The 12,710-nt window shown below is 36.3% G+C and overlaps 1 protein-coding gene across 2 annotated transcripts in view; it reads right to left on the bottom strand.

Annotated features, from left to right (window-relative positions):
* Nucleotides 1-7,871, bottom strand: part of NDST4 (N-deacetylase and N-sulfotransferase 4) — a 246,565-nt gene extending 238,694 nt beyond the window's left edge. Inside the window, exon 1 of one of the 2 annotated variants that reach the window (XM_079919073.1) lies at nucleotides 6,736-7,871. In XM_079919073.1, coding sequence (XP_079775199.1) covers nucleotides 6,736-7,713 — 978 coding nt within the window. In that variant the 5' untranslated portion in view covers nucleotides 7,714-7,871. The remainder of the gene's footprint in view (nucleotides 1-6,735) is intronic. The other variant, XM_079919075.1, reaches the window with a different exon arrangement.
* Between the last annotated feature and the right edge of the window lie 4,839 nt (nucleotides 7,872-12,710).

The following is a 12,710-nucleotide window of genomic DNA, read 5'->3' as shown; positions in this document are numbered from 1 at the left end:
TATTGTATTCTGCCTCGTAATGTTGATAATTGTGAATATGTCTTTCCTATACTACTGAAATCAAGAACCTAATATTTCACATATTTGTGTAAACCCTATAGTGAAGAATATACAGAGCCCATAGGTGAGAAATAAATGATTTGAGCATTGAATTAAATTATATTAAGTTAATATATAAACTGTAAATGTTTTCAGCTGAATGCCCAGTTTGGAAGAGATATTACTGGTGTATATTTTCTCACATTTTTCATTCTTATCATTTAAAAGTGTACTTTCATATAATTTTGACTTTTTTTTTTAAAGTGGAGAAAGACCCTATTTTCTTCCATAAAGGAATTTTTTTTTTTGGAAAAGTAGTTTTTCCTTCCATTGACAGAGTTAAATATATGGCCACTTGAAAGAATTCAGAAGAAAAAAAAAACCTGGGACATTTACATTGAGACTTTAGATGAAAGAAAGATAATTACAATTAAATATACCCTGTACAGTGGCTGTCCTCCTCCGAGTATATTTGAGGACAATATTGACTCTGCCAAAATACTTATATGTAGCTTCTCTTTCCAGTCAAGTCAAACTCTACTTACAATAAACATTTTAAATGCACCCCAATGTTCACAGTAGCATTATTTACAATTGCCAAGATATGGAAGCAACCTAAATGTCCATGAACAGATGAATGGATAAAGAAGCTGTGGTATATATACATACATATATATATATACATATATATATATATATACACACACACATACACAATGGAAAACTAATCAGACATAAAAAAGAACGAAATTTTGCCATTTGCAGCAACATGGATGGACTTGGAGGGTATTATGCTAACTGAAATAAGTCAGACAGAGAAAGACAAATACTGTATGATATCACTTATATGCGGAATCTAAAAAATACAACAAATTAGTGAATATAACAAAAAAGAAGCAGACACAGATATAGAGAGCAAATTAGTGGTTACCAGTGGGGAGGGGAAGGAGGGGCAACATAGCGGTGGGGGAGTGGGTGGCACAAGCTATTGGGTGTAAGATCGGCTCCAGGATGTATTGTACAACATGGGGAGTGTAGCCAATATTTTGTAATAACTGTAAATGGAAAACAAACTTTAAAAAATTGTATAAAAAGTTTAAAAAATATATCTCCCAGCTGAAAAATAAATTAATTTAAAAAACATTTTAATTGACACAGTAATTCTCTCTATGTTTATATAGAACATGGATCATTCTTATAAGTCTTTGATAGTACCTGCTTTTATTTTTTGAACCAATTGAGTGTCTTCAAGTAGTACATAAACTTCTTGCATCTGGGCACCTAAGGAGGTTCTAAATGCAATTCTTCCCTGAATATCTAAAGAATCTGAGTCAGATTCTACAGGGCTGTAGTTTCACACAAGTCTTGCTGATGGGTCCTCTCTCCTTTATAGGATTATTGTTGTGACTGAGTTCCTGCTTCCAGGTCTCTGTCATGTTCTCTCTGCCAAACTCCATGTTGTCAAATTCCACCTCTTCCACTATCTTCTGTTCCTTTTTTTTTTTCTTTTTCTTTTCAGAAAGAAGACTTATGCCCACAAACCTAATCCATTCATTCTGCAGTGAAATATCCCTATAAATGTTGACCCCCATCTGCCTGGGCCACTGCCTAGCTCTTATGCTACACTTGCTGATTGCATGCTGGCTCACTTGCTTAGAAACTGCCGAGGAGCTTTCAGATGCTGCTTGATTAACTCTGACGGGCCATCCATCCAGTTCCTGCTGCCTGGACTGTCCTGCATTGTTGAATCTATACTGGTTGATAATGTGTCAAATCTGGAGTCCATCTACCACATACCAACCTTTCCTTTTAGGCTCCTTTCCTTTTTTTGATTGTGACTCCATTTATTCTAAGGTATCACAGATTCTTTAAAAAATGTTTATTAAGTTGTCAAATATAACAACTTGTTTCAGTTACAATTGTAAAATGTTAGAAAACTAGTCTTCAATTGCCATTGTAGCCTCTCATCATCTCTGTTGATGCTCATAGAACCAATATCTTTCTATTTTCTTAGGTCACTTCTTTAAATATCATGAGATTTTTTTCTTTTTCTCTTCCAACCCTTACTCAAATCTATAACAAGGGTCTTAACTTTTTTTCTATGCTAGATTTCTTTTTTCCTATTCATAGTAATCTGGCTCCTGTTAAACATGGTAATTCCTACAAGTTTGAACTGGGATTTTATTTAGATATTTACATTAATAATAAAAAAAAACCTTTCTCAAGTATTTTCATCATATCATTTCCTTGTTTAAGAACAGTTTTCAAATAGCTATTGGGACTAACCAAAACTCATTTCTCTGTACTTTAAGACCCTCTATTAACTGTCTTCTTTATATCTATTAACTTAACATCTCTGTTTCAGTCATTCAATTTGCACAATTTATTACTTTTGCACTATAAATCTTTGAACCTAGGATTTTCAGTGTAGGAAATATGGAATCAAACAATTGCATAAAGACATCCAAATTAAGACACTGGTAAATTGCTTTATCTGGACCAAACCTTAATACCAGTCTACGTATATAGATCCATTAAAAACACTACGTGGGGGAAAGAGTCAAACGAATTAGCCAGCTAGCCACTTATTTTGGACTTCAGGTTTATAACATAGACTTTTTTTTCGCCTCTGACTCAAAATATACATATCACTTGTTTTGAGACAAAACTCAAAACTATCCTTAAATTGTTCTTTTTTAAAGTAGTAAGTTCAATTCTGAGACTAATTAGTTCTGCACTCACCAAACAGTTAGAAAACAGTGTAATGACTGTCAATATAATATTTTCAAATCAGGTCTAAGATTACTTATTACATATGTTGAGACGTAATTAGATGTATGGGAAAAAAACTGTTTCACCACCTAATTTTGGAGTTGACTCATGTACATGAAGATGATAAGTGACAGTTAAGGTCGTGATTATTTAAGGACACAGTTTCAGCTTGGGTCATTAGGGCATCTGTTGCCTTCTCATAAGAAGTTGGACTTGAGATAGCTTTTGAAATATGAGTAGATTCAAGGAAAGTATTTTAGCGAAGGCTTAGAAGCTGAGAAAAGAGGTGAACATAAACACTATCAATGCATCGCAGGGGAATAAACAGTGGGCTAGCCTAACAGAAGCAGTGTATATTGAGTAGTAGTAAGAATAGATGTTGAAAAGGCAAATCGAGCTGGATTACATAGGACCTTAAAATAAAGTCTGGATTTCTCAGGCAAATAATGCCTTAAATATAGTCTTATACAGAGTAGATGTCCAATGAATAAATGGATGCATTTCTTCAATAAATCTAAAGACATATAAAATGCTAATAATGGTGCCTTGTTGCCAACAGAGAGAATAATGACAGCTCAACAGAACTGATGAAAGCACCAGAATTATTTATAGCATCAATAATATATTTGATTTCATTTCCAGTGTGGAAGCTTACATTCACCATCGAGAAAGAGCATTTATTCTGTCTTAGGGAAACTATGAAAAAAAGAACATATTTTCTCAATTCTATCAAATTTCTATGACTATACCAAGTGTTAACAACCGAGGGTAAAACACTGTTCATAGAAATCAGGTTAGTGGTCTGCAAGAAGACTATTTAAATTAAGTTTTTAATAATCAGGATGGCCCTTTATTATTTTACTTTTCTCTAAAAAATGCATTATCACTCAACTGATATCACTTTGGGAATGAACATTACCTACACGTAAGTAAGGCCATGATGAAAACAAGAGCTGCTTTCAAAACCAAGAAAGAGTAAATTCAAGTGTATAAGACATCACCCTCCATAGGGTGATGAAGGTCATCTTGCTAATAGAGCTTTAGATTTACAGGAAGTATTTCATGATGGCTTTGAGGACCACACAGAAATATTAACAAGTGAAAACATGACGATATTTTCTGACTTCATTCATAGCTAATATTTCACAATCTTTCAAAATACAATTAGTTTCTACAAGTTTCTATACATTAAATTTCACTCATATCTTGAATTTTTAGATACACAGTGAAATTTAATTAACAGTCAGATGACATTTACTGAAACTGAGCTTAATTTTGCTTGCCTTAGAAATGGACATATTAATTTCTATATCAGTGGCTTTGGTCAGATGAGGGCATGATGAAATAAGATAAAGCACACAAATCTCAAAAAAAAACCCCAAACCTAGATATATTGTAGTTTAGATATGGCAAAACCATGTAGTGGAAAGAATATGGACTTTCAAGTTCAGTTGAAAAACTTGCATTCTTTTCACTGCATCAAACTCTGTGCCTTAAAAACACTAATTCTTTAACTGTATGATCCAGAATCTCTACCACAAAGTGAGAAAATTGGCTCAAATAATAATATGTGGGTATATGTTTTGCCCATAGAGTGAGGTGGTGCTGCAGTCAAGGCCATGTTTGAATTTGTTGTTGATTGCTCCCAGCTATGTGTTCCCAGTCCAATCGTGGGAGTGGCCTGGGGAAGGTCCAATCATGCACATAGCCAAGGTTTTTCAACCCTAACCCTCCAGCTTTCCTCAATTTGTTCTATTGAGGAACAGCATACTTCTATTCTCTAATTTAGAATAATATAGAAAAATGTCACTAGCTATCCAATACCCTAGCTCTGGAAAATCTGGGGAGATTTTGAGGGAGGATGGATTTCTCCTCACCTATCAGTGTGCAAAGAAATCTTACACCACCAGAAAAGGAACATGAGGATGAAGCACGGGTAGTATGCAGAGCTTTTCTACACACAGTTCAAGATGCTTTCCCACAAAATCATATTTATGCAAAAAATAATAGTCAAAAGAGAAATCAAATTCCCAAGACTAGAACTATAATTTTTATATTGAAAAACAGTATTCCCTATTGACCTATAAGTAACCCAACAAGTTATTTCAGTTCCAGTCAAGTTTCTGATATTCTTTGGTTAATAGTTCTGAGCAAGAACCAGATACAACACCCAAAGGGGAAGAAAAGAGTATTTTCTTCAAAGTGACAGTTAACTTAGCATGGGCACGTGTGTGTGTTTGTGTGTGTGTGTGTGTGTGTGTGTGTGTATACAATATACAATTAGTATACATATGCACATACATACACACTATATATATATCTATATATATACACACGTAACTTCTCTGATTCTTTATCTGTCTGTGGCATTGTTCCAGCCTTTGTTAAATTTTGGTATTCTGTTATTTTGTTTGGGGTTATGTCACTCAAGAAGTCCTCAGTAATCCTTGAATATTAGATGAGTAGTGGTGAATAGCTATTTGTTTTCTATTGAGAATAAGTGATAGAGCTGAATTTGAGGTGGAAAAATTTGTTAAGAGTTATAAAGAACTTTTTCAATTCATACAGTTTATTAGACTAAAATTAGGAAACTTTTCCTTTCAGGATTTCAGGATAGGAATCACTCAGAGAACCATTTGAAGCACATGACCTTGCCTTAAGTTTTTGATTTTAAAATTAAAATAAAACTAGAATTTACATTAATTAAAAGGAATAGTAAATACATAAAAAGCATAAGTAAAAAAAAAGAAAAATCTAGACAGAATTTAAGAGGGATCACTTAATCCCTTTACAACAATACTCAAAATAAAATATTTGGATCCCAGTCAAGTGATACTTCATTCAGTGGCTCATTAAAAACAGAGTTCACTGATCCACATGTATTTTGAAGATTTTTAAAAAGTTAACTTATTTCACTGGTTTTAATAATATTTTATTATAATGGTCATAAGGTGTTAGGATGGGGAAAAAAAGCTGTTATATTGAGGTTTCATCTTTGGAGGATAAAAAGCCTAACAGCAGAAATACAAAAAAGATGACGATCTTAACAATCTCTAGTTCCTTTATTATCCTAAGCTGTGTTCTATTATTTTTGTTTATATGCTTGCTAAAATTACTTGTTCACAGAAAGAATTTAATTATATATAAAACAAGATAGGCACAAGTGAAACTCTTGAATCAAGATGATAAAAAAGGGAATTATTCTCAGAACTACCTACCCACCTTAGTGAAACATATTTGGCTTCTCCTTTATCTGATAGCAGTCACAGGGTGAATTTGTTATACTGAAGCCAATTTCACCTTAGCCTAGAAGTGGTACCAGTTAACACTGCTGTGTTACCCAAAATGATGTGATAATAGAGATAGTGATGGTAGCTCCTGAGGTCAAGTCCAATACCACATCCCCTATAAAACTTTTTTTTTTCGTATCTATATTTACAAATGTATGAACATTTCATATAGACAAGCACTATGCTTACTTGTTATATAAAAGTCTTGGGCTGCTTCTCTATCTTATGTTTTAACCACCATTGTCAAACCTAAGTAGGGCAGGAGGATCTGTCCAGCAATAGATTTTCATGACTGTTATTAGTCTTACTGCTACAAACTGCAACATGTGTGGAGTAATGCAGGCTGTTCTATGGGGTGTTGGCTGGGATGGGCAAAATCTAAAAGAGGCAAGGAGATTAAGTTCAAATACTCTTTAGGATATTTTAGTTCTATGCCCCTCTGAAGCATTTTGGGGGTAGGTGAGGAATGGTTAAGGCTTAGTTTAAGTTTTACTTTTAATGCTTATTTTATCTCAAATTTACTGCATCTTAAAGTTTTGAGTAATTAGAAGTCCAAAATATTCAAAATTCTATTTCATCAATACCACAGAGTTAGTGAAAGAAAAATAATCATGTGATTTATAAATGTTCTTACCTTCACATCTTTGACATTCATCCTTGTTCCTTCCTTCCCAACAAAGATATCATCAATGTCCACAAGGATATACCTGTCCAAAGACAATGTCAGTCTCTTCCCTGACAAGAAGGAGATGGCATCTATGAAGATGAGCTTGTGCAGCCAAAAGTTTAAGTTGTTGCCAAAGAGAACTCGCTGAATTCCATCATGAAGCCCCAGATCCTGAATCACCGTCGCATAGAGTGGTTTGCTGGAGAAGGATGAAAGGGATTTTTCTGTCTGTAATTCAGTTAAAAGCACAGGCTGGTAGGTTGAATGGTTATACTGGAAAATTGTCCAGTCTTCCCCAGGAAGAGGGCCTTTCTCAACCTTAGGGGCTTTGGTAATATGAAGCAAAGGAGACTGAGGGTTGACAAAACAGTCCTTTAGAGCTAGATTATTGAAAAGGTTTAATGGAAAACCTTTTAATTGTGTACTTGGTGAGCTGTTTTCATTGGCTTTATGAAAACCAATTATACTAACACTGTATTCCACACAGTATTTTTCTAAAAGCTCTCGATTCCATGAGTCCATGCTGACATACTTCAGAATATTTTCATAAATAACTAAAATATATTTCCCTTTGCCATTATCTGTTAGAGGGGGTATGTCTCCCTTGCCAGGGGCAATGACCATATGGAACTGAAATCGGCTGGACTCCAAGATAGCGATAATATCTTGACCAAGTTGAGAGTACTGGCTCTCCACAAACAGGAGGACTGTAGGATCAGTTTTGGACGTATCAATAGGTTTGACTGTCTTCAGCTCCATTGACCGATATGGTAGGATTTTAACGTCAGTACATTCTGCTGCTGCAGTGGTTTCCATAAGTGTCATTTCCTGTTTATAGCCAGAGTAGAGGAAATAGGCAGAAATGACAATGCTCACCAAGCAAAAGGTGGCTAAGAGAACAATCAATGTTCGAAAACTTCTCCGAAGCTTCACAACAAGATTCATTTTTTAAAATACTGCTCTGGAAGCTTTTTCCAAGTTCTTTTCCTAAAGTGCCATCGTAAATAAAGTATGAAATGGTACAAATGCTACTTCTCACAAGTTCATGTAACCATTGCAAACCATGTAAAATGTTTGATGGGGTTGCAAGCAAGTTAAAGTTGGAGGACAGTGGACTGGGAAAGTAAAAGTTGAAGAGATTTTGAATATGTCCAATACCAAAGGTTGCTGTAGAGTCCTCTAAACATTACCTGAAAAAGAGGAGAAATATAATGACTAAAACAAAAATAGTAATATAAGTATTTTCGTGTATACCTATGCTGATATATAAGAAACATACATATTAAAGATAAATTTAGTATGTTAATATGCTAAAATATTAATAACCCAATGTTTACAGTCTGGATTTTACTACTTAGAAAGTAGTAGATTTTTTTCATGTCTTCAAGAACACAGACCCTATTTAATTTTGCCAAAATATACATCTATATAGAAATACTGATTGAGATTTTTCAAACTAGTCACCTCAAAAAAAAAAAAAGGTAAGAAATAAAGTTTTAGTGTACAATGGTAAAACCATAAAACCATAAATGGTAAAACTACCTTTTTAAAAACCATAAAACTTGCTTCTGCAAGGCTGGTAGACATTATATACATACAGAATTAGGAAATCAGGTATCTGTGTGGGGTTTGGACCAGTGCTTTTAAGTATCACTTAACATGCTTTTAAGTATCTACTTAGGTATCTGGAGTTCTAAGGTGAGGGGATGATTTTGTCTCAAATACATAGTAGTTACAGGTTTTTCCCTTTAGTAACATTCTTTTCTGAAGTCACAGGGAGACACTTGGGCTTCTTCAGCATAACAGCCAAAATAGAGAGGATTTTTCTTTCACCATTCTTAGAAGCAAAGTGAGAGAGAAGCTATGGGAGAAAGAACAAAATGAGAAGAGGATCTTAGATCTTTTTAATGAAACAGAGGCCAGAAACCTAGATGAGAAGAAAAATCTTGACATGTTTTTCTCAAAGCACATTCCTAAATTTGGCTGATTTCTCTAATTAGAATTAAAATTGTTTTCGATTATTACATTTTATCCAACAGTCAAGTGTTCTACTTCCCTTATCAATTTCTTTAAAAAGAAAAAAAGTAGAAAAAAAGAAAAAAAATTAGAAAGCATTAACCCCAGCTTTCCCAAATTGCTTCACCACAAATGGACATAATTTTCCATTATTTTTGACTCTGATTTTTAGAGAATTCCTTCCTATACAAATTTTCTTCATTTTCCTCAAAACTGTGTTAGACTAATTATGGAATTTTCTATTTCCCGGTTTACCAAAATAGCGTCCCTAGGAAAGTAACCAAAATAGGTTATGTTTTTAATGTGATACATATACTTTAAGGTGTATATTATTGATGTACTATATCATAGAGAATCAAATTAGAGTGTTTTGTAATATGAGTTGTATATTCCATCACACTGCAAATATTTTATGTTTCTTTTTTATTTTTTAATTTGAAGAAACTGAATAATGATTAAAAGAATATTAGATTAAATGATTAAACATAGTATTATATCGCTTTATTTTTATGTTCTGAAACACATTTTTTCTACTTAGTAATTTAAATTTTAAAAATCAACAATAAGTTGAAATAACATTTGTTTTTGTCTTAGATTTTGGGAAAAAAAATTTAAAACAATCTCAAAAGTACATGAGTTAAAAATTTTAAATTTCTACCAAACATTTTACTTCTTCAGATTCCAAATATATAAGTAGGCCTGAATTTTCCCCTTTGAAATAGTGAGCCAATTTAAAAAATCTCTCCAGTGATTTCAAATTCACTTTAAAGGAAAATTAACTCCACATGCTAGGAACTTATTAATACACTGTTATCAGACATAATTTTTAAGATAATTATTTGCTCCCCCAAAACCTTTCAATTTTTTTAAAGTTCTGTTCCCTTTGAATACATTGAATTATTATTTTACTAAAAAGAAATAAAATACAGTGATAAAAAGGCTTAGGTTTGGTATAAAATATATAAACCAATTATGGTCTACCCTCTACTTTTATGTATGTTTGAAAATGTTCATAAAGTACATTTTAAAATAAAAATCAAATTAAATTATATATATAAAATAAATATTGAAAGAGATTTGGAATTTGCCAAAGAAAGTTATCCAGTCTTTATTATATTCCTTCCCAGACTTCTCCAAGCTCATGTATTTGATTAAAACTCCATTTAAGGAGACATGGAATCAGTCCCACTCCCACCCCACCCCATCCCACCCCTGCATCACTCCACAAAAGTAGAAATCTAATCCACATACTTTGGTGGTTTAGTATTTTCAGAATGCATTCAATCAGGAATTTGAAAAGAAACTAAGTGCATGCCAAGTTAATATTTGTTAAATCCTTATCTATTCTGACATCAAAAATGTGACTTTTATTTTTGAATGTACAAAGTATGAGATGTCAGTTTTGCATATTAGAACAGATCATTCTAATATGCAATAGTGAAAAGGAAATAAAAAAGCATATGGAACTAGAACCTGCCAACCAAAAGAATAAAATTTAAATGTGACATTTATTTAAAATTAATAGATGCAGATTACCACCACTGTAGATATATGTTTCACTCTGTGTTTGTGTGCGTGTATGTGTGTGTATTAATCGAATGAGTTATACTTCCCATTCAATCCTCCTGTTTATTCTTCCCTAGCAAAAACTGGCCAGTGGAGGTGAGGAAGCCTGAGCAATAAAAGATAATGTAACAAGGAAATTTACTTATGTCCTGTGCCTGAGATAAGAAATGATATGGTATGCCAGAGATATAGTATATATATTTGGGGAGGGGAAAAATTTCCCCCCTAGCCCACTTGGTTCATTGGGGTGTTCTAACAATTAAAATGAAAAAAAAAAAAAAAGAAAGAAAGAAAGCAGGAGAAAAACAAAGTTAATTTCATATGAATGGAGGTCTCATAGATATAGGACTTAAGAAGTGACCAAAGGAGGAGAGGGGGAAGATGGCGGAAGAGTAAGACGCAGAGATCACCTTCCTCCCCACAGATACATCAGAAATAGATCTACACGTGGAAGAACTCCTACAGAACACCTACTGAACGCTGGCAGAGGACCTCAGACCTCCCAAAGGCAAGAAACTCCCCACGTACCTGGGTAGGGCAAAAGAAAAAAGAATAAACGGAGACAAAAGAATAGGGACGGGACCTGCACCAATGGGAAAGAGCTGTGAAGGAGGAAATGTTTCCACACACTAGGAAGCCCCTTCGCGGGCGGAGACTGCGGGTGGCGGAGGGGGAAAGCTTCGGGGCCGCAGAGGAGAGCACAGCAACAGGGGTGCGGAGGGCAAAGCGGAGAGATTCCCGCACAGAGGATCGGTGCCGACCAGCACTCACCAGTCCGAGAGGCTTGTCTACTCACCCGCCGGGATGGGAGGGGCTGGGAGCTGAGGCTCGGGGGCTTCGGTCGGAGCGCTGGGAGAGGACTGGGGCTGGCGACGTGAACACAGCCCGCAGGGGGTTAGTGCACCACGGCTAGCCGGGAGGGAAAAGGTCTGGACCTGCTGAAGAGGCAAGACACTTTTTCTTCCTTCTTTGTTTCCTGGTGCACGAGGAGAGGGGATTAAGAGCGCTGCTTAAAGGAGCTCCAGAGACGGGCGCGAGCCGCGGCTAACAGCGTGGACCCCAGAGACGTTCATGAGACGCTAAGGCTGCTGCTGCCGCCACCAAGAAGTCTGTGTGCGACCACAGGTCACTATCCACATCTCCCTTCCAGGGAGCCTGTGCAGCCCACCACTGCCAGCGTCCCGGGATCCAGTAACAACTTCCCCGGGAGAGCGCACGGTGCGCCTCAGGCTGGTGCGACGTCACGCCGGCGCGACGTCACGCCGGCGCGACGTCACGCCGGCCTCTGCCGCCGCAGGCTCGCCCCGCACTCCATACCCCTCCCTCCCCCGCACCTGAGTGAGCCAGAGTCCCTGGACAAGCGGCTCCTTTAACCCAGTCCCGTCTGAGCAAAGAACAGACGTCCTCCAGCGACCTACACGCAGAGGCGGGGCCAAATCCAAAGTTGAGCCCCGGGAGCTGTGCGAACAAAGAAGAGAAAGGGAAATCTCTCCCAGCAGCCTCAAGAGCAGTGGATTAAATCTGCACAATCAACTTGATGTACCCTGCATCTGTGGAATACCTGAATAGACAACGAATCATCCCAAATGGAGGAGGTGGACTTTGGGAGCAATGATATATATATATTTTTTTCCCTTTTTCTCTTTTTGTGAGAGTGTGTGTGTATGCTTCTGTGTGAGATTTTGTCTGTATAGCTTTGCTTTCACCATTTGTCCTAGGGTTCTATCCATCCGTTTTTTTTTTTAACTTAAAAATTTTTTTTCTAAATAATTATTTTAATAACTTTATTTTATCTTACTTTATTTTATTCTCTTTTTTTCTTACTTACTACTTTTTCTCCCTTTAATTCTGAGCCCCATGGATGAGAGGCTCTTGGTGCTGCAGCCAGGAGTCATTGCTTTGCCTCTGAGGTGGGAGAGCCAATTTCAGGACACTGGTCCACAAGAGAACTCCCAGCTCCACGTAATATCAAATGGCGAAAATCTCCCAGAGATCTCCACCTCAACACCAAAACCCAGCTTCACTCAACGACCAGCAAGCTACAGTGCTGGACACCCTATGCCAAACAACTAGCAAGACAGGAACACAACCCCACCCATTAGCAGAGAGGCTGCCTAAAATCATAATAAGGCCACAGACACCCCAAAATACAGGACCAGACATGGACCTGCCCACCAGAAAGACAAGATCCAGCCTCATCCACCAGAACACAGGCACTAGTCCCCTCCGCCAGGAAGCCTACACAACGCACTGAACCAACTTTAGCCACTGGGGGCAGACACCAAAAACAACGGGAACTACGAACCTGCAGCCTGCAAAAAGGAGACCCCAAACACAGTAAGATAACCAAAATGAGAAGA

The sequence above is a fragment of the Stenella coeruleoalba genome (genome assembly GCF_951394435.1).
Source record: "Stenella coeruleoalba genome assembly, chromosome: 4".
In the NCBI taxonomy this organism is placed as follows: domain Eukaryota; kingdom Metazoa; phylum Chordata; class Mammalia; order Artiodactyla; family Delphinidae; genus Stenella; species Stenella coeruleoalba.
The sequence above is the reverse complement of the archived record's forward strand: the minus strand, read 5'-3'. Positions and strand labels throughout refer to the sequence as shown.